The following is a 27305-nucleotide window of genomic DNA, read 5'->3' as shown; positions in this document are numbered from 1 at the left end:
TCCAGGTTTGACTTCTGGTTCGATGAAATACTAGATGATTAAGTCATTCAGGACAGCCTGAACTTATAGTCAGCATGAGTTCTATAACCTCACCCCAAAATGTCAATGGATGAGACACACACAGAAGAAAACTTACATAGAGAATATACTTAGAGTATCTGGTGATTTTTAATTTCCAGTAGTACATCTTCTGTCTCTGGCTCCCTGAAACTGGAGAACTCTGACGATTATAATCCTTCACAATGGGAATTATATTTTATCCTACCTTCCTGATAGTACCTAATACAGGAAGGGATGTTTGATGTGGTGGAAATGTCATTAAATTTGAAATTCACATACTATTTGTGAGCTCTTTTCCTCCTAGTTCTCTCTATAAAATGAGAGTGTTGAACTGGTGTTGATCTGTAAGGTCTGCTCTGACTTTGATTCCAATGAACTATGAACACAACATGTATCCAGTAAAAATCTGTTGATTGAGAATTGAGGTTAGATCATATGATATCTAAAGACCATTCTTGCCCTCAAATTCTGAATCCCTGGGAAAACCAGGCAAATAGGTCATGATCATGGAGAGCTCATAGCAAAGTCTTGAGCCTCTTCAGGTATAAGAAGTGGAGAGAAGGAACTTGGAGCCCACCGAAGGCTTTGCTAATTTTGCTCTGAGTTAGGATTCACTTTCTGAGCTGGTAGGGCCTCCAGGTACCTGGAGGGATTGGGGGTTTATAAATGCTCATCAGCTGAATTGGGGATGTTTTGAGTATCAGATTTCTAGATCTCCATGATACCTTTGGGCATGTTGAAGTTTGGGACCCTGTTAGAGTTTTTTTGTAAACTTATGTTGATACTGTTAGAGTCACCTCCTGGTTGTACAATATGATATACAGAAAAAAGATTGGGTTTGTAGTCAGAAGGCAAAGAGTTTCACTTTTAGATTGAGATCCTATGAAATACGTTTTCTAAAACCAGAATTTTTATTGTTGCTGATTCATTTCAGTCATGTTTAATTCTTTATGATCCCATTTGGGTTTTTTTGATACTGAAATGGTTTGCCATTTTCTTTGCCAGCTGATTTTACAGTGAGGAAACTGAGACAGTCAAGATTAAGTGACTTGCCCAAGGTCACAGAGATAGTAAGTATCTGATGTTACATCTGAACTCAGAACTCAGGAAGATGAGTTTCCTGACTCTAGGCCTGGAAGCCAGAATATAAATATAAAAGCAAACCAGTATATACATATAAGCAAACATACAAATAAGTAAATAAATAAAAAATACATTGAGCTATATGTGTGTCAAATTCTCCCTAATTTTCTAAAAATTAAGACTACTGGACCATCAGACCTTTTCTCCCCAAAGTCCCATGTATAGGCATGGATACACACACATACACACACACACACACACACACACACACACACACACACACAGAGTGAGCCTGTGGGCTTCCATCCTCCCTGCAGAAGTAGTGCTGACAGGAAGTTGTCTGTGTCTGTTTAGAAATAAAATAATGCTCGAAGGAGAAGTGGGGAAACTTAATAGGACTTTAAAAGCTCCAGGAGCCGATGGGGCTACAGATGGTGCTGGGGCCAGGAGGACTAAATAAACAATGGTTTTATGGGCGGGAATGTCGCCTCCGGGACAGGGCCTCGGAAGGGATGTTCACAGGCATTGTGTCCAACCTCATTAGCCTGCCCAGCGGGAATGCCGGCACTGCAGTTAAAGACGTTGTGAGAAGGGAAAATACGCCTCCAAAGATCCTTTAAATGAACTGGAGGTGGAAGAAGCACACTATCTCAAGAACTCCGTTAGGCTAAATGACTCACCCAACATCTGCCACAGGGACCCCTAATTTGAAACTGATTGACTTACAGTCTGTTCAGTCCCCTCCCCTACCACTTGCTCCCCTTTCTCCTTCCCTCCCCTCAACCAGCCCTCATCTCCCCAACTCCAACCAGAGAATACAATCAACTCAACAGGCAGGAGCTGGGAAGGGCAAATCAGAAGTGAGGTACATTTGACAACATCACAGCAAGCATCTTTACTCACGTTTGCTCTCGTGCACAGACATGTTACTAATGAGAAAAATAGTTATTGGAGTGTTGGGAGTGGAATTAGGCCATTTCACTGGTCCGGAGGAAGCAATCAATCAATTAATATTTTTTGAGTGCCTACTCAGTGCTCATCTTACACAAGTTGCCATTCAATTGAATAAATGTTTTTTAAGTGACTACTGTATGCATAATTCTGGACTGGCACCAGGGGAGCGATGCTTAGACCAGAATGGACTCTGACCTCATAAACCTTCAGTTCTGTAGGGGATAAGAAGAACCCACAGATTAAATACACACCCAAATGCCATATATGATAAATACCACTGACTTACAAAGTGCTCTGGGAGGTGTATGGGGGACTGACTAGGAGAATCATGGCAGCCTTCTTGGAAGGGATGGTATTTGAACTGGGCTTTTTAAGAATGAGAAGGAATTCAACAAGGAAGAAGAGTATATTCTAGTAATAGGGCAGTGGGTGAGCAAAAGCTTGGCGATCAGGAAAGCAAAGAATGGGGGGCATGGAGGATTGGGTGGGTGGCAGAGTGCCACAGAATATTTGGCTGGGTCTGTAGCGGAGGTGGATGAAAATAATAGGAAGGACCATGGAATTTCACTTTCAAAGACACACCCTCCCTTTTCACAGGGAAAGTGGAAGGAGATGCCTTATCTTCCCAACATACTTTCTGTCAGCTGGTTAAGATACAAAACCACCTTTTTAGAGTCTGTGGAGAACCTGGAAGGTAGTTACTATATATACACAGAGAAATTATAAGTATCTCCACAAAAAAATATGTGACTGATGTGCCTGAATGCAAATGCCAGTCCTTTAAAATCATCTGATGCCCTATCTCTCAGATTTTCTGGGGTTAAACTATTTAGGATTTATAATATCTGGGTCACACTTCCTCAAGCTCTTTCTCTCAAACTTTCACAACTTTTCAATTGGCTACCTCCCTAGCCCCAGTCAAAATAAGAGATCTAGATGCCTCCGAACGTCTCATGCATTTCCTACTCCAGCATTTTAACACAGCATCTATATTACTATCAGTAATAATATATTCATTATGAATCTTCTCTACCAAGCATCACACTTTCAAGCCTTCTGTCTACATATGACCCATATAGCCCATATTCAAACTATACTACCTAATTCAGGAGGAACAATTTCATTTCTGAATTGCCAATTCGCCTTGTGATTGCATGTACTCCATCCAGACAGAAGTACTCTCAAATCTACAACAATAAGGAGGTGAAAAATATTTCTCTGTAGCTAGTTTAAAATGCACTTCCCTAGATAAGAAACAAAAAACAATTGTAAAATAATTCAAAATGGAATAGAATCAGATGTGAGGGTCTGTGATTCAAGCTAGAGGAGCTTAGAACAGAGGGAAATTAGTATAGATTGTAATAGCTTGGGAAAACATTCTGGAAGGGGTTGCATTTGAATTGATCCTTTAAGAATGAATGAGATTTGGATAGGGAAGGGCCTGCATTTAAGGTTAGTGACCAGGACAAATAAAGCTATAAAGGTTAGAATGATCAGGATAAACCAATCTGATTCTCATTGGCCATCAATAGCCCCCATTTGGTCATTGGGTCCTGATTGACTCAGATGACTGAATGTAAATAGCAGATATTTTTGCTTTGACCAGAAATCCTGAGGGTCTTCCCTTTCCAGATTCATTCATTCATTCAGATTTTTTTTTTTTTTTTTGAAAGAGGAGATTCTTTACCTCAATTGCTATCTAACCTTAATCACTGATGGGTTTGGTCTCAGTCTTAGACTTATTGAAAACTTAAGCTTAAAAAGGCCAAGGTCTCCCTTTCATCCAGGGCCATCTCCAGTTTTGATCTATATCTTTGGACTCAGATGGTCCTGGAGGGAAAAGTGAGGCAGGTGACCTTGCACAGTCTCCCTCCCTTAAATCCAAATCACTTGCATGTCTTGACATCACCTTCCCATGTCATGGTCCTCTTTGAGAACAAAGGAAAAACCACAAAGGAGTTATTGATGTAATAGGACTCTGTGTCCCCCTGATCTTTGTGGAGGGTGAGCCACTAGCCTTGGAAAATTCCTAATTATCCCCACCCTCCTACCTGGTTCCCACAGGAAACTCCCACCTCCAATTGATCTGGGAACTACCCTTTATTGATTTGGAAATTAGCCCCTCAATCACTTCCTACCCATAAACCATAGAAGGCTAAATAAAATCAAGATTCTGTAACCCAATCTTTGCTAACTTCCTAATCAGGAGGGGGTCCACTGAGAGAAAGAGCTATTCAATGAAAATAAACCCATTTTTGCCAAACCTCTCTAGACTAGGACTGCGAATTCTTTTGCAAAACCTGCAACGTGGGCCTGGGGACCCCCATTACTGTTAAGATATCTCACCTCTCAATATTACTTTGAGAGACATGTCCAAGGAATTTTCCTGGATTACCCCAAAATAACAATTTAGAATTCTCTCAGTCACTCACCACCAAAAGGAAGTATCATGTATTTAATCTTCAAAGATATTACAATTCCCTTACTTAGCTTTTCCTTAGTCTTTAACTTTAGTGATGCTTCTAATCTTGGATCACCTCTCAGGGGTCCAAGACCTATCAATGAAGTGGGACAGGATGGCATCTGTCCTACTTTCTCAGTACAGTGCAAAGCCCAAGTCACATCCATCATATTACCTTATCAAGGACTGATGGACTTGAAGGAGTGAATGAGAGTGAAGGTGATGGTTAAGGACCCTGTACTATTTTTTATTATTCATACTCTAGATCTGTAATTTGGCTTCTGACCTCATCACTCAACTGAAATTACTCTCTCCAAAGTTACCAACAATCCCTTAATTGTCAAATCAAATAAGCTTTTCTCAGTCCCATCCTTCCTCTTTGCAGTTCTTGATACTACCAATTACCTTCTCCTGGGTGTTTTCTCTTCTCTTGGTTTTTATACTTTTTTCCCTATATCTCCTCTTTGTCTGAGTCTGACTACCTTTTTTCAGCCTCCTTGGCTGGATCTTCATTTACATCACACCCACTAACTGTAGGTTTCCCTCAAGGCTTTTCTTTGGTTCTGTTTCTCTTTTTCCTCTATACTATTTTGTTTGATTATCTCATAAGCCCCAATGGGTTCAATTAGCATCTCTGTAGATAATTCCCAGATCTACATACAAATCCCTAACTCTCCCCTGAGCTCCAGCATTATATTACTGACTGCCTTTTGGACATCTTGAATTGGATGTCCCAATAGGCATTTCAAACTCAACATGCCCAAAATAGATCTCATTATCTTTATTTCCAACTTTCCTATTTCTGTTGAAGTCACCATCCTGCTAGTCACCCAGGCAGGAAAACTTGGTGTCACCTTCAGTTCTTCGCTTCTGCCATGCCTCTCCACTGGCTGATTTCCAAGCCTGGATGTTCTTCCTCCTCACCTCCTCCTCTTCTTCCTCCTCCTCCTAGTTTCTCTGCCTTTCTTCAAGACTTAATTCAAGTCTCACCTTTTTCAAGAGACCTTTCTTGTTCTTCCCAACTACTACTGTCAGATTACCTTCCATCACTCTTCATATGTCTGTATGTACCTAGTTATTTTCATGTTGTCAGAAAAAGAGAAACAGAAAGAGAGAGGATGTGATAGAGGCAGCTTTGGGCTTCCATTTTCACATTTTTCTCTGTACCTCTCCGATGAACTCATCATGTAACATTGTGTATTAACTAAACTTTGTATCTTCCCAAGTGCCTAGTATAATGCCCCACACATAGTAGAGATTTAACACGGATTCTTGAATGAATTTATCCTTTCTCCTCCACATGTAGTCAAGGGAGTTGGATGGGTGGGAAGATGTTGTTTTGGAAGAGGATATCAATAAATTGAGCTTAAAATGAATGAGAGTTTCTGGGACTAGATAAGCTATCTAGAATGGCTTTCAGGAGGATAAATTGGTATAGGACTCTTAATTTAAGGGAGGAATGGTTATAAAATCAAATAATTTCTAATCTTAAAGATCACCTGTTCCAATCCCCTCTTTTTTTGTTTTTTACAGATGAAGAAACTGAGTCTGAAGGTGAAATGACATACTCAAATGAGTCACATAAATGTTAAGTAACACAGCTGGGATTCAAACCCAAGTCTTTAAAAACTAAATTAATTGATTTCTTACCACACTACTCTGTTGGGCTTGCATCCATTCTGTTACTGAAAAGCATTTCTATTTCCAAATATTTTGCTAACTTAGCTGCGATTGGTGCCTGAAATTCAACTATTGGAATTATATTCCTTTGGCTCAAACATGGTCTTATTTCAGTATCAACTGAGCCCTTTGGAGATAGAGAGAGGAAGGAGGGATTATGGAAAGCCAGGCACTGAGGACAGAGAAGGGGAGGAGTATAAATACCTCTAACATATATATGTTTTGGATTGTGTCGGGCTTTTATATATATCAGGGTGTATGTGCATAAAGTTGTGAGTCTTGAGTCTCTGGGTGTTGTTGGATTGTGTGTTTTGGGGGCTGTGTTTTGCTGAGTTTGAGGACACTGGAAGAAAAGGAATTGTTATTCTGAGGGGTGTGTGTGTGTGTGTGTTGGGGGGGGAGGTTGATTCTGGATTTTCCTCAGCAAGAGTGCTTTGTGAGGATGGAGGAGAAAGAATAAAACCAACTTTTAGTCATAACTGATTTGCTCAAGGTTTCAAGCTGCCATCATAAATCTAGGAAGGATTTATGTTGAGCAACGATGAGGGTAAGGTGGAGGTGGGAGGTATTTTCTGTCACTGGCAGGAAGTAATATGGATACCTTGACCTTGGACTCAGGATTTGGGCTAGGGATTTGGAATAGTGGGAGCCTTGGTAGGGGAGGCTTCTCTATTATTATTTTGCTGTCCTTGAAAGAACATGCATTTTTTTAATTAAAAAAAAAATCAGCCGATTCTCCATGAAATCCAATCATTTATTCTTCACTGGGGACTTCTCTAAAGCTGGCTGAATCTATTCCTGGAGTCAACATTGCTGGGATTTAAGCTACAACTGCTCTCTCCGCCTTGGGAAAAGATATAGAAGGCAGGGACCCACTAAGTAGGGTTGGGGAATGACTTTTCTGGGACTTCATTAAACATTCTCACTTAGAAATGTTCCTTGCCCACGCAGCCTTTCAGTGGTGTCTTATATTTACATCAGTGAAAAGTCCTCACCTTCCACCCAAACCAATGAGGATAGTAAATGGGAAAAAAGTAATTTAATTCCATATTTCATAAGGCCCATTAATACAGGGGTCAGAATATAGGGCAGAGGAGGAGGGCCAGGGTCTTGGATTAGATGCCTAACCATGCTAGTTAATTTCACATACAGGAAAAAAAATCAAATTTCTGGCAGCATACTACATTGGACAGAACACAGATGCCGGAGTCAGAAGTCTTGAGTTCAAATCCCACCTTTGATTTCTGTGTGCTCTTGAGCAAGTTACTTACTTCACTTTCCTGAGCCTCTGTTGCCTCTCGATATTAAATGACTGCATGAGACTAGATGACTTCTGAGACTTCTTTCATCTCTATCTCAGTCTGAAACTATAATTTAGCTAGCAGTCACTTCTAGAGACTAAGTTTATGGAAAGTACATGAAAGTAGCAACTTATCATAAGTCATCATTGCATTTCTTTCCTCTTCTGGTCTGCTGCGGAGATTAACACATTTAGTCCCTAATCATTCAATGTGACTGGATTTTTTGGACACTAGACTACATTATGGGGGTGGAGGTGAGTAATATAGAAGCAAAACAAGTTGAAGACAAACCTTATTGCCATGACCATTCTACTCTGACCAGGTCTTATGCCTTCAGAGGTTGGATTCAAGGCTAGATTCCAAAGACTAGTTTGACTCTCTTTGGCAGATTTGAGGAAAATTAGTTGGGGGTGGGATGGGGAAGAAAAGATATGCAACAACAACAAAAAAGAATGACTGGTAAGTTAGGAGATGTCCCACCTTGGGGCAACAGTAGCTCTTAAATCATGATGTTGCTCCATGATTCTCAAATGACTGGTTTTAAGGGCAATTATATTATTTTTATCCTGAACATTTGTAGATAGGATGGAGAGAAATGGAAGGTCTCAAACATGATATGTGAATTCCTCATTGGCCTTTGACAATAGAGAAAGGGAAATTTCCCTTTCTTTTATCTCCTTGGCCAAACAATGTGTAGCATTGTTCCTCGTTATGTCAGTCCAAGAAGGATCAAAGAATTATATCTGGAAGGCACTTTAAACTTTGTTTATTCCAGCCCCCTCTTTTTTTTTTTAAAGAAGGTCAAACTGAAGCTCAGACAAATAATATGACTTGTCCAAAGTCACAGAACAAATAAAAAGCAGAAAAGGGAAATGGATGCATCTTTTCTGAATTCAAATCCACAGCTTTGTCTCATGTACTCATTCTGCACTCTGGCCCCACTTTTTCCTTCTTTCTTCCATCTCTTTTCCCTTGCTCCCTTTGCATTTATTAATTTCTCCTTTAATTCTTTCTTCCATTTATTCTTTTCCCCACTTTTCTTCTTTCACCCCTTTCTCTTTTTTCCTCTTCCTTATCTCTTCTTTCTCTTATTTTCTTCCTCCCAATTCTCTTCTTTGCCCTGATTTACTTTTTTACCCTTTCCAAATAGCACACAGCATCTCCCTTCTACCTCAATTGTCCCATTTTTAATTCTCCTTTAATCATAACTTTCTCTCCTTTCACTTAAAATATTTAACTCTATATTAGATTATTTTAAACCAACTTGCCTTTTTTTTAGTTATAGCCCACCAATACTGCTGACTCAAAACAATCTGACTATTTAATATTGAATGAGCAATTGATAGAAGTTTGATTTTATCCCCTTCTTCTTCTTTTTTCTTCTTTTTGCGTTTGTGCTTTCTCTCAGCAAAGAACAAAAGAGCTGATTAATCTGATTTGGGGCAAGTGTCAGAGGCAGTAGATAGATGGGAGAAAGGAGATGAGGTTAGCAAGTTAGAAACTTTTGTGTCCAAGGGGAGGGAGGGAAAACACATTTAGTTTGGAGCAGGGTGAAGCCCAGTTTAATAAAAGAGATTATGAATGATTCTCTCTAAACGTGTAGGTCATAGATGGGACCTTTTCAAACACCAACAACTTGGTCTGGCATTCTAGGATCTACATTCTAGCCCTCAACCTATTATCTAACTGTGTCAATCCTTTCCTTCATCTCTTTTATTTCCCATTGCTCCTCCACATGCTTCCTCCCTCTTAGCCAAGTCCACTTGCTTACTCTCCCCAGTAATAACCTGTGCTTTTCTGCCTTTTTGTCTTTGATTATATATTTCTTGGTCTGGAATGTCCTTCCACATCTATGTTGCCTATCCAAATCTTATACATTCTTAAGTTTTAGTTCAAAACCCAACTCTTTCAGGAAGTCCTTTTTAATAATGATAGTGACAACAACAATAACAAAAAAAAATTTACATAGCATTTTAAAGTCTGTAGAGTGCTTTAAATATTTCATCTTATTTGATGACCCATGTTTATGGATCATATAGAGCATATAAATTATTTCTGATCACATCAATGATAGTGAACCCTTTTTTCCTCTGAATTCCTATAAGCACTTATAATTTTTTATAGGTTTTTTTTTTTTAATAGTTTAAAAGACACTTATCATTAGGTAGATAGGTGGAGTGCTGGGCCTTGAGTTAGGAAGATAAGTTCAAATCCAATTTCAGGTACTTACTAGCTGTGTGACTCTGAACAGGTAATTTAACCTTTAGATTTTAGCCCTCTTTAGAACCCTAAATCCCTGGCTCTGACTGCTGGCTTTGATAGGCCTGAGGGATAAAATTAGATCAGGATCCTGATTCTTCGACTCACAAATCTGCCTTGGTACCTCAGCTCCCCTCACCAGTACATCCCCTTCTAGGAGAATTTTTGTTCCCATTCTAGATCTCTTTCTTGGGGAACAAGTTCTCTGAATTTACTCTTTTTGAAAAGGAGAACAGCTCAAGACTGAGTCTAAAATCCATCCTTCTAACTACTGTTTAAGAATAGTGAGAACTTAGAGATATTGTGGTAGTTTGGAGAACAAGACCATATCCTATCCCTTTCTAATATAATGGACCCTAACCTGTGTACCTCTTCCTTTATTAATCTAAAATCCACTTCTTCACTACTTTGGTTTTGCCTTAGCCCCACCTTTTTAGGTTCTTTCCTAGTGCTTTTCTATCTCTCCTGAAAGTCCTTTACCAAAGCTACTTCCAAGTTTTAGGTAAACATGCTTAGTCTGAGAATCTGGAATCTTTTGCTTGCTCCCCTTTCTAATGGAGCCCAACTCAGTACCAGCTACCTCCCCTACCACAGCTCATAGGTGACCTGCCAACCATAGAACGCCAGAGCTTGAATGAACCTTAGAGGTCCTCTAGTCCAAATACCTCATTTTACAGAAGAGGAAACTTGAGGCCCAGAGAAGTGACATAATTTATCTTGGATCATAGTGAGGGTTAATGCCATAGCAAGGATTTGAACTCAGGGCTCTTGATTCTTAGTCCAAAGCTCTTTCCAAAGTCCTTTTCTTGCCCAGGCCAGGGATCCTAGACTTATAACAGTAGGTTGTTCATCAGAGATGTTTGGAGCAGCTGCCCAGGCTACCGTCAGACATCCCTGGCAGGGATGAGGAGGTAGGTGGGCAGAGAACTGAGACCCAGGACTGGAGAAGAAGAGTAGAGATGGGGGTGACTAAGTCACAAACATTCCCACAGGAGTCACAGGTGCTGAGTAGCATGGCCATTCATTCATGGTAAGCCCCAAACCTTCTCCCATTTCCCGTTTCAAGTCTTGGTCCTCCATAACCCCAATCTGTCTTTCCCACTAAAAATCTCTTCCCCTTCTTTGCTCCCCTCTTTCTCCAAAGCAACCACCCATTCTGACACCTTTGCCATCATCCCTCATGTCCCTCCCACCCCCAACCCACCCAAATGTCCCAGACCAAAGTAACTCAGACAAAGTTTTCCCAGGTTAGGGGGTCGAATGACCTTCCTCTCCACCAATCCCATGCAAGGGAGATTTAATGGCTAGGGACAAGCCTAGCCTATGGGGCAGAAAGGCTTGAATGTGGGTGGAATTCCACAAATTTCCAACCCCTTCCAGGGCCCTAGAGTTCAGGCCTTTCAATCTGATGTTTCTGGTGCGGTGAGCAGAAGTGGTGCTCAAGATTCAGGACCTGGACCAGTGAGGGTGGTGTGGATGGGTCAAGGCCTTGCCCATGAGGGGACCTAGGTAAATAGAGCCTTTGGGTACAGGGGCCAACGCAGATGGCTACTACCTCCTCGGCTCTCGCTGTCCGCAGGTTTCACCTGGATGGGCCTGTTCATCTGCAAAGAAAAACACAGAAGGAGAGAAATGGTTAGCATTGGGTATCGGATGAGTCAGTCAGTCAGTCACCTTATATTTACCTCTAATGTGCCTGGAATTATTTTAAGGGCTGAAGATATTAAGGAAGGTAAAAGACAGTTCTTGCCTTGGAGGAGCTCACAATCTAATGGATGAGACATTGTACAAACAGTTATGTACAAAGAAGCTATCATCTATCTATATATTTGTTAAATACCTATCTGTTAAATTGGAAATAATCAAGAGAGAAGGTACTATCATTCAATAAGCATTTATTAAGTGCCTAAGACATGCCAGATACTGCTAAGTGCTGAGGATACAAAAAGAGACAAAAGGCAGTCCCTGATCCCAAGGAGTTTACAGTCTAGTGGATTATAATTAAGAATTAAGAAGGGTGGGAAAGGCTTCCTGTAGAAGGTAGGAATTTAGCTGGGACTTGAAGGAAGCCAAGGTAGGTTGAATTTGACAAGAAGACCCAGAAAATATGGGCAAGGGAACAGCTACTCTAAGCTAAGATCTTAGATTTCACAATAACAGTGACATTTTTCCCCCCAGAGCTACATATCTACTGAAGAAACACACACTCATAGACACCAACATATAAATTATGCAAAGCATATATATATACATTTAATGTACATAGACATATGTATGTATGCATAAGCACACACACATAGTCATCTTCAATTCTTCTTTGCTCACAGCACAATATTATTCTTTGCAAGGAGGAATCATGGCACATTGTGGGAGAGCGGGATGGAGTCTTTACATATGTAAGAATCATGCAATTTGTAGCATAACTAGTGAACTCCAGGCACACTTCATGTGCCTTTGCAGGCTCTTTGAGAAACATTGATAGAGCAGCCACTTGCTTGCATATGCACACACATATCTACCCAGACACGAGCATACTTGTGTTTCAGACATTTCCTTGTCATAGGATTGATGGCTGTAGTCTCATTATTTTAGGAACTACCTCTCCTATGACTTCAGTGATGGATTTATGTTCCCTTCCCATGGTCTGTACAGTAGCCCTTGCCGCGCAACAGGCTCTCCCTCCTGTGTTATGTCCTTATCAAGAACTTAAATAATTATTTTCCTTCTGAGCAGCTTCTGGTATCAGATCTTGCCCTCCTTCTTCCCCTTCCAATGGCCTCCCTGATTCAGGAGTTGTATACATGTGAATACCATCTCAGGACCGGGTTTGCTCAGTGATGAGAGATTTCAGGAATCCCAGATCACAGAATTAAATACCCGCAGGAGTCACTTAGTTTTTAAGAGACAAACACCATTCTCCAGTCACAGTCTGACTTCCTAACTTCAGCCACAGATCAACCACAATGCCAGTCACAGACTGATCATTCTAACTTTGGGGAAATTGATCCTCAGTGTAGTCACAGATTGACTGTGAAATCCAGCCACGGATGGACTCCTAACCCTGACCAGAGACTGCCCCCAGAAGACTGATGCTTAATCTGCCTACAAACTGCTCCTTGACCCATCCTTCTATTTCACCAATGCCTGTCATTTGGAAAAGCGGGGATGATTCTGTGCAGCCCATTCCCATTGCTGGAGGCACATTTCAGAGACAATATTGCCAATGGTAAGTTAAGAGGAACATGTCTGTGTAAGGAAATCCATTCACTCTGCTGTGCAAGATGATAAGCACTTCTGGGCTGATTCATGATGAGTGTCTGCTCCTTCCTGGGGATCTGGTAAAATGACTTGCTTTGGATTTATAGGAAGATTTATAAGAACTGATACAGTTAAAAAAAAAAGTAAAACCATGAGTATAATAACCAAACAACTCTGAAACAGAGCTGAACGCTGACTGTTATGACCAACCTCAGTCCTGATGATGAATCCTGCCTCTCCACCCTCCCACCTTATCAGAGAAGTGGGAGATGTGGGGTTCACGATGTCACATACATCATCAGATAAGGTCTCAATGTTGGTTAGTTTTTCATAATTACTTTTTGGTAACAAATGTATCTGGATCACTTTGGATTTGGCAGATGTCCCAAGGTAGCATGAGTCACCATTCTCTGCCCTGCTGTCCAGAGGCAGTTCCATATGGAGTTAAAGGGGGCTGAGAGTACCAGGGGAAGTGCTGCAGTATCCTTACTGAATGTCTTTCCTGTGCTGTGACTAAGTAACTATCTTTTCATTAAATATATATATTTAAATCATATAACAGGAAATAACTAGGGAAACAAAAGGAATCAAACTTTAGAAAGAAGATGGTTACTTTAGATAAACTTTAAGGTTGGTTTTGGGATGAAACTGAGACTGCCATTTTAAGATGGATTCTATTCTTGGAAAGTTTGTAGTTTGAGAACACAAGAGTCATGGACATGAAATCATCATCATAGGGAGAACAGTACAGGAGAAGAGAGTGTGATCCTGTGAAAAAAATTCTGAATTAGTGAGAACTGGAAAATGTCTATTCCTGGGATGTATATACATTGGCCCAATAAAGGTACTGCATAGACCTATGGCTCATCCTGGCAGAGTCCAGGGCAATTATACCTAAAGGAAGGGTTTTTCTAGGTCCTCTCCAGCTCTGGAAGAAAAAGCAAAGGTAATTAGGAGGGAAAGTATTTCATCTCCATATATTAACATAGTACCAGGCACAGAATAATCACTTAATAGTTGCTTCTTGACTGGCAACCATTAAAATCCTTTGGCATTCCTGGGGAATGCCCTGAGGGAGTGGGGAACATGGACCAGAGAACAGAGGGAAAGTACAGCCAGCAACCTAGGGACAGAAAAGATATGAATATTTCTTAGATCCAGAGTATTCTGATATCTAGATTCTATCATAGAATGGAAAGCTGGCTAGATCAGGGTTTCTTAACATAGGTTCACTGGAATTTTTAAAAAGGTTTCATTTTGCTAAATATTTGAATATAAGTGGTTTTCTTTTAATCCTAAGGAACTTAGTTTATGTCTTTAAAAACATTATTCTGAGAACAGGGTCAATTACCAGACTACCAAAGGGATTCATTGGGTAGAAACTCCCTAAAGAAGGAATAAGAAACTTGATAAGAGTCCCAAGACATAGGAATATGGAGGCCTGGGTATGTTGTACAAGGTTTAAAACAGAAAAAGGAAATATCTGTTTTAAGGCATGAAAAGGAGAAACTTGTGTGATAAATGGGCTTTAAGTCAGTTGGGAGGAATAAAGTGTCCTTGTAAATGGAGAGAGATAGTCAAAGAGTGATGGGTTGGAATCCATTAGAAATTGGTTAATGATTGTATTTGAGTGGGTATCAGAGTCCAATAGGTATCCTTGGCAACTTGATACAATGGAAATAATGTTGAATTTGGGAGACGTGGGATCTGAGATCAAGACCAAACTTAGCCATTATGTGAGTTTGGGTGTCACTAAACTTAATAACCAATATCTTCATCTGAAAACTGAGGAATTGGACTAGATATAAAATCCTTTCCAACTCTCTATATATTATTCTATGAGGACTTAAGACCTGTAGAAAAGATTTGAAATCAAAACATGGGCTAAATTCAGAGAATGAGAAGTTTGGAGGAGTTTGAGAGGGATAATTTAAGTAAGAGGAACAATCATTTTAGGATTGAATAAATTTTGATAGACCCCAGTCCTTGATGAAGTGATTCTAGGGAAATGATATGGGAATGGAGGTTCAGAAACCTGGAAGAAGTAGGAATATTAAGATTCTAACATAAAATTAGCAAGGTTGGGTTGAATGATCATTTTATACTTTTTAAACTAGTAGAGATGCTAAAAGATGGGAAATATTCTTGGAGGGGTTGAGAGAAGACAGGTGTACTAATTCACTTTTGGTAGAATTGTGAATTGGCTTGACAACTGGAAAACAATTGGGAATTATTCAAGAAAAGTTACAAAATTGTTCATATCTGTTGACCTAGATATTTGCTTATATTCTGACTTAGATATCTTGCGAATGGAACTATATCCCAAGTCAGTTATTGACAGTAAGAAAAGTATCCATATATACATCCAGGGCAGCATAATTTTGGATAACAAGAAATTGGAAACAAAATAATATGTCAATTGATTAGGAGAATGACTGAAGCAATTATGATATATGAATATAATGAAATACTAATATTCCATTAAAAATGATGAATAAGAAGAATTGGGGGGAAATTAGAAGATTTGTATGAAGTGACGCAGAGTGAAAAAAGCAGAGCCAAAAGAACAATATATGCAATGACTTCCACAATGTAAATAAGGTCATCATGGAGAGAGAAAAATGATTAATGGCAACAGTCAATGTTAGTACCATAGTGCCAAAGTGTAAGGCCACAGCTGTCGTATCTGTTAGCAATAGATAAACTGATTTTGCAAAGGAGTTTGTTTGTGAAGTATCTGTAATCTCAAAAAAAAGTCAATATATTTTTAATTAATAGAAAAACAAATAAAAAAATCCAAAAAAGAATTTGCAAGATTAGAAGCTAGAATCATTTATCTGCCTGGGCAGATATTTTCACTGACACCCTGAATATGTTTATGCCTTATAAATATAGATATTGTGACTCCACTTTCCCCATAACAAATCCATTCCAGAGGTAGTAAGGAGCAGGGCTGGGGCAGCGATTGGCATGGGAGAACTAAATCCTTGTAGTTCAAAATATTCATTATTTGTAGACTTTGGGGATATGGGAAACACTTTTGCAAGAGCAGGGCTTACCTCATAAGAAGATCAAAGCATTTTACCAAAGGACACTGAGCTTAATACTGGCTAAGGCAATGGACATGACCCAGAACAAATTTCTGCTTTTTAATGGATCTAAATGTGATTAATCTTTATATTTAACAGTGTCCAGAGCAAGTCAATTAATTAATCAATTACCCAGTATTCTACAAGTGCCTACTGTGTGCCAGGATCTGTGCTAAGCACTGGAAATATAAACAAAAAAAAATTGTAACTGCTGTCCAGAAGTTTACATTGTACTGGGGGAAACAAAGTATCTCTATATAAGTATACAAAGGTTATACTTATACAAAAAGAATAAATAAGTAATAAATGCAAGGTAATTTAAAAGGAAATGGAAGGATCAAAAAAAAATGCATGCAGAACAAGTACTAGGGCTTTGTGTTGAAGAAAAAGAAGAATTCTCTGAATTTTTCTGCCCGTATGACACCTTATCCCTATGGCCTCTTCCTTTGGTTGGCTGCTTTCTCCCGAAGCTGCAATTTTCAAGAAAGATCCTAGGTGGAGGTGAGGGGGAGATAATAAAGATGGAGGGAGGCAGAACCATTAAGGTACAAGTAGACAAGGTCTAGTTAGTAGTCAGGTCATGAGGTGAAAGAGTATCTTAAGCATAGACCAGGTAGTATATTCAAGTTACTGACCCAGACAGAAAAATGGGATAGGGAAAGATAGTCAGAGACCAAGTCCAGGTCAGGCTCTAAATTGGATACATGTTGACCCTTGGAAAGTTTTTGCCAAGAACATGAATATGTTCTTGATATTAACTTCCTATTAAGATATATTAAATGATAAATACCATGAACTATCTGGTGATATGTTTGGAAAGCAAAAAAAGAAAACAAAACCCTTGAAGTGTATGTGTGAGGTTTTATTTGATTGGGATATTTCTTCTTTTCTGCCTGGGGTCTTTCCTTCATCCTTCCCCAATCAAAGCCCTCCAGACCCAATGTCTCCGAGAAATCTTTCTTTTTGATGTTGTTGTTTTGATGCTGTTAAAGAAAAATCATGGCTGTTTCCTAATAAATGCTTTTGCTTCCCTCTTACGTCCTTTATCTTCTGAAGTAAAAAAAAAAAAAAAAAAAAAAAAAAGATTTAAGCAAAACAAAGGTAGAGAGCTCCTTCTAGGGAGCATGATGAAGTGGACGGAACCCTGGACTTGAGAGTGAGAAGATCTGAATTGGAAGTGTGATTCTAACCTTATATTTGAACTCTCAGAGGCTTCTTTTTCTCATCTGCAAAACAGGGATAACACTTGATCTGTCTAGATTGCAGGATTATCAGGAACGAAGAGTTTTGTAAACTATCAAATGTTATATAAAGTGGAGCTGTTCAAATTTTCTATTTGAACCACATACTCGAGCCCTTGGTCATACATTGCCTTATATTGGTATCTAAATGCTTAATGTATACACACACACAAACATATTATTTACATATAAGTATATATATGTATTTGTGTGTGAAAGAGATACTGTGTGTGTATATTTATGGGTGTGTATTCCTGTTTTCCCCAAAGTGACTGGGAGCTTTCTGAAGGCAGTAAATATGTATTCTCATTTTAAAACAAGTTCAGGAAAAAAAAATAAAGGCACATTGAAAAAGAATTGTCTCCCTGTCATTTTCTCCCTCCTTCTGTGTCTCCATTTTGTGTTCCTTGTGTTTCTGTGCTGTCCCACACTGAGAAAGAAGTGAAACAAGAAATCACACAATAGAAGTGATTAATAAGTAAATGACTGATTTCATATTCCTGGTGATATACCCATTTGATAATTCCTTGGCAGAGCCAAGAGAAAAATGCTGTGGGTGGGAATCCAAGCAACCAAAAAGATGTGAAAGACACCAATTACAGGAAGAGACATGGAGAGGATGCAGAAAGAGAAAAGATTAAGTTTCTTTGCTTGATGTATAGCACCCCTTTCAGTCTTTGTGAGGAGGATCTGGGGCGGCACCTCAAGGAGGGCAGGCCCTCAGCGGGGAAAAAGGGAGTTCTGAGAGAATTTGAGCAGGGGACCTACTATATCAGGTCATTCCTGGTTTTCTCTTTCCTAGCTCCCTCATCAAGTCTTGGATGACAGATTCCTGGTTGACAGATACCTTCTGATCTGTCTGGCCCTGGTTGGGCTTTGTCATTGTCATTCCTTCACCCCAGCTCACCCTCCTTTCCTGGAAAACCCACAACAAATATTCCCTTTTCTCTGCTAAGCCACATTTCTTCTGTGCCTCTCTAAAAAATAAAAACAAAAACCATCAGTCTCTTGGACCTTCTCCAAGCCACCCAGATTCCCCCACTCCTACTTCCAGTCTCTCTGGCAAATGTCATCAGTCTTTGATCTTCCAAACTCATAAAATGTAAAGCTGAAATAGACCTTAAAAATCATCATGCCCAATTCCTTCATTTTACAAGTGAGACTACTGAGTCCCACAAAGATGAAATGACTTATAGGATCACAGAGTCTGCTGGTAAACAGTGGAATTAGAATTCAGGCTTAGATCCTCTAACTCCAAAACTAGTATTTTTTTCTTTGTTTCTTCTTCTCCTCCTCCTCCTCCTCCTCCCCCTCCTTCTGCCTTCCTCCTTCCTTCCTTCCCTCCCTCCCTTCTTCCCTTCCTCTCTCCCTCCCTTCCTCCTTCCCTTCCTCTTTCTTTCTTTCTTTCTTTCTTTCTTTCTTTCTTTCTTTCTTTCTTTTTCCTTCCTTCTCTATCTAATGAATCATTCATTCATTTATCTATTCTTCCATCTATCTATCTATCTGTCATGTATCTTAATACTCCCTATCTTTCCAGGGTAGAAGTACAGCAGTTTTTGTGGGAACTTGGACCATTTCTATAGAGAACCTGAGATAGTCCACTTCTCCCTAGACAACCTGAAGGACACTTCCATACATATGTTCCTTTACCACTTTCAATTCCAGGAATTCACTATATTGGTTCTGACTTTCCTATACACTTCAGCACTTCTAAACTAAATCTATCCTCCAGCCTTAGTTTCCCAGTAGCAGGGACTGTAGGCATGGGCTACTGTCCTGGCAAAAGTTCTTTCCTACATTTCTATAATTGCTTAGCACTGGCCTTGGTCTTGGAGCCATTGGCTATATCTAGAATTACTTATGAACCATTTTTGTAGTTTATTTGTATGAATATGTTATATGTATCCCATCTCTTTTTCCAAATTTCAGAACTCAGTGCCCAACTCTGGGAAGACTCATATCCCACTAGTGGAATATTCCCTATGGTAGAAAGTGGGAGAATTCCTTATATACTGAATCCTTCTTTCTTCTAAACATTTGGATGTCAAATTTTGGTTCTCTTCTTTTTGCCTGTGTGACACTCAGGCTTCACATTCCCTACCTCTAATTGGCTGGCTTCTCTTAGACTTCCATTTTACAGGAAAAGGCCAGATCAATTATGTCTTCATTCCTTTCCAGACTCCATTTCTATCTTTCCTGATGTTTTCTACCATTCTCCTGGACTGATATTCTCCTTATCCTTCTTTTTATGTGTTTCCTTTCTATCATTAGAGTACAAGGTCCTAGAAAGTAGGGACTGTCTTTCAGCTTATATTTGAATTCTCAGAACAAGCACTTTGTATGCATTCACAAAATGTTTCTTTCTTTGATTTGTCTCCACTGCTGAATGACTTTGGGCAAAACACTAAACCTCTCCAGACTTGTTTCCCTTTGTATCCTTTTTCATCTCATCAAAGATTTCTCTGATTTTCAGACCCCAGGGATGGAGAGAGCTGGGAGCAGGGTGATGGAAGGGGGAGGTATGAAGACCAAGGGAAATCCAGCTCTTAAGTCCTAGCCTTCCTCCTACACAGAGAGGGAGGGCAAGGTATCAGAAATAGTAACCCACTATGGAATCGTAGTATCATATCATTATGCATTTAGAGCTGCAAAGGACATTAGAAACCAGGCAATCTGAAGTCAGAAAAATTAAATGATTTGTTCAAAAGTACAAAGTGGTTGAGATGGGATTTGAATCCAGGTTTTCTGATTCTCAATCCAGTGTTGCCTCCACTATATCATGCTGCATGAATTTGAATCTTGAATTGCTGTAACCTGGGTAACTTTGGGCTTAATTTCTCTGGATTTCAGTTTCCATTTCCTCATCTTCATCCAACCAAACTGGGGATTGGACTAGATCAAGGTTTCTTAGGCTTCAGCCTATGAACTTGTTATACAGTGGGACAATTGTATTTCAATATAATTCCTTTTCTTTGTAATCCTATTTTATTTTATTTCTATGCACTTTTTATGAACTAAACTGTTGTATTTTATGTACTTAAAAAATTCTGAAAAGGGGTTCATTGGCTAGTTCACTAGATTATTTCTAGGATTGTATATAAAATCCTCTGTTTGGTATTGGTATGTAAACCCCTATATAACTTGTCTCCATGCCACCTTCCCCCTAACTTTTTTATAATCTACAGTTCTCCTCCCCTCCTCTCTCTTCTGCTCCTGCCTCACCCCACCCTGTATTCAGCAGTGAAACAGATCTCTTTGTTACTCCTCAAACAAGAAAATGCATCTTCTGACTCCAAGCATTTTCACTGGCTGTCATCCATGCCTGGAATTCTCCTCATTTCACTTCCTGTCTTCTCTTGGCTTTCAAGTCTTAGCTAAAATCCACCTTCTATAGGAAACCCTGCCCAATCCCTCCCCCCTCCTAATTCTAGTGTTTTCCCTCTCTTGGTTATTTCCAATTTATCTTGCATGTAACTAGTTTTTACATAGTTTTCTGTATGTTATCTCCCCCTTTAGATTAAGTTCCTCAGATCAGAAGTGTCTTTTACCTTTCTTTGTGTCTATAGGGTTTAGCACAATCCCTGGAATATGAGTAGCCAATTAATGTTTGTTGACGGACTGGCTGACTTTTATCCAGAATGTTCCCTATAGATTGCTGGACCTGAAGAATCTGGCCTCAGTCATTTATTAGCTGTGTGACTCTGGGCAAATTGCTTCCATTTAACATCTCCCTGCCTCTGTTTCTTCATTTGTAAAATGAAAATATTAATACCATCTTTCTTTTTAGGGCTGTTGTGAGGACACAATGAGATCACATTTATGAAGTACTTTGCAACCCTTAAAGCATTATATAAATTCTAGCTATCATCATCATCATCATCATCATCAAAATCATCATATCCCTTTTCCTCCAGCTCAAATGTCTAGAAATGGAAGTTCAAGAGGTGGTACTAGATAAGGAACTGACAAAGAAAGGGAGAGAAGAAAAATAATTAGGCCATCCCAGGGGGGTACTGGCAAATGCTTAAAAATCCAATTCTCTGAAAACAAAGGTACACTATTAAGTTTAATTTGCTAGGTGGTACAGTAAAGAGAGAGCCAGGACCGGAGTCAGGAAAACCTGAGTTTAAATCTGACCTCAGACACATACTTTGTAACTCTGAACAAGACATTTAATCCAGTTTTCCTCAGTTTTCTCATCTATAAAATGGATTTCAGAGAGGAATGGCAAATTATTCCAGTTTCTTTGACAAAAAAAAACCCTCAAATGGGTTCTTGGCTGAACAATAACAAGATTGACATCTTCCCTATCTCTTTCTTAAGCATAGACAATCAACAAAATAATAAAATTCAGAGCTGGGAAGCAACAAGTACAATTGTTATTGCAGCATTTTATAGATAAAGAAACTGAGGCCTATCTAGGTGAAATACCTTGCTCATGTTCATGTAACTAGGAATTTATAGAGCCAAGATGTGAAATGGGGTCTTTTGAATAAATCTAATACTCTTCCAACTGCATAATTTAACCATTAAGAGCCAGGGGTTTGCCCTATCTAGAGAGAGGTGATAAAGCTGAGTATTGAGAACCAGATCAGCCACAGAGACTGTTTAGAGGCAAGAACAGAAGTTCCCAGATAGGGGTTGGTGGGCTGCATGAGATAAACAGGGTATCTCAGTGCCTTTGTAAGATTGAGAATAACGTTGTACCCCGTCTTCTTGCATGCTACCTTTAATTTCTTAGCAAAGCTTTTTGTCTCCCTAGTATCTTGGTTGATGCCATGGCCCCAAGACAATGGTGGTGGAAAGGGCCCACTGTTTCAGGTTAAAGCTGTGGCCATAAAGAGAGAAGGACTAGACTCCGGGGAATGGATCCTGAGGCAGATGTTATCCTCATTTGAAATGGAGAGATGTGGTGGAAAGTCTTGGGTTTTGAACAAAGAGACCCAACTGAATCTAAGCTTCAAACACTTAAGAGTAACATGAAATAGGAATAAAAACTATCTTTTATTACCTGGTGTTACCATAAGGAGGACATTTTGTGAAACTTAAAGAATTAGAGAAATGCGAACACTTATTTGTTCTTAGTTTTTCAGGAGAATTTTTTTTTCTCTCCAGAAAGCTGTTTCCTTCCTCTTATGGCCCCTACAATGTCATTCAGTTTTCTCAACTATAAAATGGGGATAATAACAGCACCTTCATCTCAGGATTGTTGTGAAGACCAAATGAAATTACATTTGTAAAGCACTTAGCACAGTGCCTGGCACATAGGAGATGCTATATAAATGCCAACTATCATTGCCATCATTTAGCACCACCCAGTGAAGTTAGAGAGGAGGTATTCAAAACAGATTTGCTGATGAATAGAACTGGATTGAATCCACAAAGCATTCCTTCCTCAGCTTCACTGCCCTTCTCTAACTCCCTCCCTCCCATTACTGGATACCACCCTCAGGGTCCTGAAAGTAAAGAACAGCAAACAGGGCCCCATTTTTCATGTCCCGTTTGGGGGATTGGGGTTGGAAGGGGGGGGGCGGGGAAAAAATAGGCCCAGTGCTTTCTAACCCTGGAGAAAGAAGTGTCAGAGTAATATTTTTAGTGGTGTGGGAGGGACATGAGGACTCAGTGTATTAAATTTTCCCTAGTTGAAAGTTTTGCTTCCCTGCCCGGTTCCCAAAAACAGTTTCGTTCTTTTATTTTCCTTTAGGAAATTTTTTTTTGGACAGTCAAGGAGGAGAATAAAATAAAAGTAGAGAAAAGTTGTGAAATGGAATACTTGAAAAAATAGAAAATGGGAAACATGGGAAAGGAGGGACAGAGAGGGGAAAGGGAGGGGGGGGAGAGAGAGAAAGAGAGAGAGAGAGAGAGAGAGAGAGAGAGAGAGAGAGAGAGAGAGAAGAGAGAGAGAGAGATACAAAAAGAGAGAGAGAAAGATAAAGAGACAGAGATAGAACCAGAGAGAGACAGAGACAGAGAGAACAGAGGGAAGAGAAGAGGGAGAAGGAAAGAGAAGAGAGGGACAGAGAGAGATAGAGAGACAGAGACGGGGGGGGGGTAAGGGAGGGGGGACTGAAAGGAGGGAGGAAGAGGGAGAAGGGGAAGGAGAGAGACAGACAGAGGGAGATATAAAAGAGAAACAGAGAGGTTGAGAAAAAGAAAGAGAGGAGGAGGGAAAAGAGAGAGAAGAAGAGAGGAAAGAAGGGGATGGAAAAGGGAGGAAGGAGGGGGTGAAGAAAGAAATAGTCAATTTCCTATGATGACCACCTTTCTGGTTACTTCCCTACCTTTTGTAAGAAAGTCAGAGCATCCTTAAGATAGTTGTAAAATGTTCAACACCCCTTCTATTCCCCCCCTCCCTCAATTTATTGGCAAGGCAGCCCCTGATTCACTATGGGTGAATGGTTCCTCTCAAAGCTGATTACCATCCATGACAGTTCCTTGTCCCCTCACTTTCCACATGGTCTTTTCATTTTCTCCTCTCCTTTGCTCCTGCCTTCTCTTACGGGCTGTGAGCCCCTCTCTCTTACTGGTCTCCCCACTCCTAATGTGTTCATTCCTTTTGTCCTAGTTTAGGCTTGCAGTCAGCCTCCAAGAAGGGTCAGGATGCCCTGAGTATTATATTTTCAGGGTTGATCTGAGGTATCTATGGAGAAGAGGGTGGTTTTTTTGGGGGAGGAGGAAGGGAATCTGCCCCATCAGTCATCTTCCAAATAAGGAAAAACTATCAAAACATCTGCATTCAAAGTTAGCCCTGAGGTAAAGGCCTGCCCTTTGGTTTGGGGAAGGCCATGGTCATTCTCAGCCTCCAAAATTTAAATCTCTTCTAAATGATTATTTGGTATTCTGTACTCTGGAGATGCTTCCACATGCTTCTTGATTCTGTTTTTGTTTCCAACCTAAGATACCCTCCCCCTCTTGGAGTGATCTACCCCCCCCCCCCCATGATCACTCCTGCAGGGAGGGAGGAGCATGGCCTGGGGTTGGATGTCCGGGGCCCCTCCTTCCCACACTAGCCTTCTAGGCCTCTTTGGCTCAGACCCTCCCTTTCCTCCCCCCCTTCCGCCACTTTTTGCATCAACACATAACCATGCATTAAACAAGACATTCCATTAATTTCTTCATCATCATAACTTGAGCCAGGACATACCCTTTAAATATTCATTCAGCTATGAAAACTGGGCATTAAAATTTTAATAATGTCAAGCTCATTTGAACCAGGCTCCTTGGGGACGATTATGATACAATTAGAATAAATACGATGATTGATTCAGTCAAAAGGCTTCACCTGTCCACAGTGAGAGAGGCTGGCGGAAAAGAAGAGAGTTTTTACTAATTCCTTTCTCTTTTTCTTTCCCTCTTTCCCTTCTATCCTCCTCCTTTTTTCTTTCCCTCCTTCCTTCTCTTCATCTTTTTCACTTTTTCTTCCCCTCCTGTCCTCCCCTGCTTCTGGGGACTATTCCACTATTAGTTGGCAGCTGCTGACTGTCACTCACCTCAGACCCATTTCAAACCCTTGTCATTTCTCATCTTTACCTGCATGGAAGCCTGACTCTTTCAGGAAGTCTTCCATGATTAGCCCCACCCGCCTATAAAGCTTCCTTTGCTCTGTGTCCTCAGAGGCAGCAATAAGGTGGGCATTTGGCTTAACAGATCACAGAATCATGGACTCCCGGGGAAAGTCCCTCAGAGGCCAGCTAGTTCATTTTCTAGGTGACAAAGTGAGCTCTAGGGAAATTAGCTGATATACCCAGATAATAAGCACCACAAATGGGATTCAAATCCTGTGCTATGATTCCAGACGTTAGGGTGTACCTTCCGGATCTCAGTTCATACCTTGCCTCTATTGACTACCAGCCATGTGGCCACCCGCAAGTCCCTTCCCTTCTCACACGCTCATAGGAGATAGGAGATAAAAAGGAGTGAGGAGCTGACCAATATTACCCCCATAGAAATTGCTCACTAAATTTTAATGGACCATAGAAATGTGAGCTATTTTTAATTTCTCCCGTAAACAAGCCTTTCTTGTGTGTATATTCATTCGCCCTTGTTTGTAAGTTTACAAGGCATTGCCTCAGAGGGTGTTCAGGGCTTCCTTACAACCTGGGGCTCCCTGGTCTGAGAAGTCCATCTCACCAGCTTCTCCCTTTGGCCCCAAATCCCAGCTCTCCGGTGATGGAGGTAGCTCTAGGTGTGGGCGGTGTCCTGAGGTTTAACTGTTTCCCCCTTTCTTCTTTTAACGAAGCCTGACGTTAGCTTTATAGGGCCGCCGCGTCCCACTAACTCACAGGGAGCTTGCGCTCCAATTTTCCCTAAATCTTTTTTCATTTAAATAGCGGTCTAGCCATGCTTCTCCCTCAGAGGCGCTAGGTGGCGCCATAGTGCACAGAGCATCGGCTTGAACAAGACCTGAGCTCGTTTCTGCTTCAGACGCTTAAATAGCCACAAGTCTCTTAGGCTCTTTGCTTTCCATGGCCCTGGAAGAGAGAGTGAGACGGGCGGCTTTGTGCCATTCTGCCTCGCTTAAATCCAGGTCATCTGCCAGTCCAGACGTCACCCCGACATCACGGGTCCCCTTTGCAGATGAAGAATGCACAACAACAATTATCTATAAATCAAAAATCCATAAATCTGTTAACTAACAGCCGATCCCTTCCAGGATTGTTATGAGGATTAAATGAGGTACAGGTAAAGTGCCTGGTACATAGTGGGTTTATTCTGCTCTTCATAAATGCTTCCTTCCTCCCTCCTTGTATTTGTTGCTTCTCCGAACCCAAAAGGATTTCGCATCTATCCCTATTACGATTCATTTTATTTCTTTCGGTCTGTCAAGCTCTTTCTGAATCCCGACTGCCATCCAGTGTACAACCCTTCTCAGCTTTGTCGTCTGCAAATATAAGGTGCCATCTATGCCTTTGTCCAAGTCATCTGATAACAATGGGAAATTACACCGGATCAGGACGGGTCCCTGGGGCACTGCATTACGGGTCTCCTTTCCACTGTGCTGACAGCATTAACGACTGCTCTTTAGGTTTGATAAACCAGTTACCAATCTGTTCACATCCAGGCTCAGATGCTTATTAGCCGTGTGATCCTGATAAGTCACTTATCCTATGTCTGATTAGTTCTTTCATCTGTAAAATGGGGATATTAGTATTACCTTCCTCCAAGGGTCATGGTGAGGATAAAATATTTGTAAAGCTCTTTGTAAACCTTAAAGTTATATATAATAGCTATTATTATTAATACTGTTGTTTAGTCTATATTATATATCACAATTTTGTTCACAAGGAGAACATGACTGATTAATCTAAATAAGCTCCACTTTCAATATTTCCTTGCTTTTCCAATTTAAGGTGGTGGTTGTTTGATTTTTAAAAACAATGAGATTTCATTGATATAGGGGTCTCCCAGGTGAAGAAATTCCCTCTACTCGTGTAGGCTAACATTTGCTCAGCAACTCATACACTGAGAGGTTGGGATTTGTCCACGGTTACACAGCCAAAATGCACTAGGGACAGGTCTTGAACCCAAACCTTCCTGATGCTGAGAATGACTTTCTAGTGACGATGTCATTTCTGCTTCTTCCCAATAAGGGAGGCAAAATAACCAGTTTAGTTACTTTGTCAACTAAAGGAAATTAAATGAGGCTGCTATATAACCTGCTTTTGATGGAGCTATGTTGGCTCTTTGGGCTCATCTCTTCCTTTCCTTGAGGGTCACTGATATTCCCTTTAGGAATACATTTGCAGTCTTCACTTTCTCTGCCCACATCCCTTTCTTTTTTATTTTTTGAAAATTGAAATATTTTTTCCTTTCCAGTCTTGTTTCTTCACTTTCTCTTTTTCACAATCTTTCAAAGATCACTGGGCAAGGAGATCTCTGTTCTCATTTCTCAATTGACTCATAGTCATAAGCTTGATTT

The 27305-nt window shown here is 40.3% G+C and overlaps 1 protein-coding gene across 27 annotated transcripts in view; it reads right to left on the bottom strand.

Moving 5' to 3' along the window:
- The window catches only part of CELF4 (CUGBP Elav-like family member 4), a 558697-nt gene that overhangs the window by 141226 nt on the left and 390166 nt on the right, over window positions 1-27305 (bottom strand). For all 27 annotated transcript variants that reach the window (XM_031946023.1, XM_031946032.1, XM_031946033.1 and 24 more), the window contains one exon: window positions 11354-11402. In XM_031946023.1, coding sequence (XP_031801883.1) covers window positions 11354-11402 — 49 coding nt within the window. The remainder of the gene's footprint in view (window positions 1-11353; window positions 11403-27305) is intronic.

The sequence above is a fragment of the Sarcophilus harrisii genome, chromosome 1 (assembly GCF_902635505.1).
Source record: "Sarcophilus harrisii chromosome 1, mSarHar1.11, whole genome shotgun sequence".
NCBI classification, from domain to species: Eukaryota; Metazoa; Chordata; class Mammalia; order Dasyuromorphia; family Dasyuridae; genus Sarcophilus; species Sarcophilus harrisii.
The sequence above is the reverse complement of the archived record's forward strand: the minus strand, read 5'-3'. Positions and strand labels throughout refer to the sequence as shown.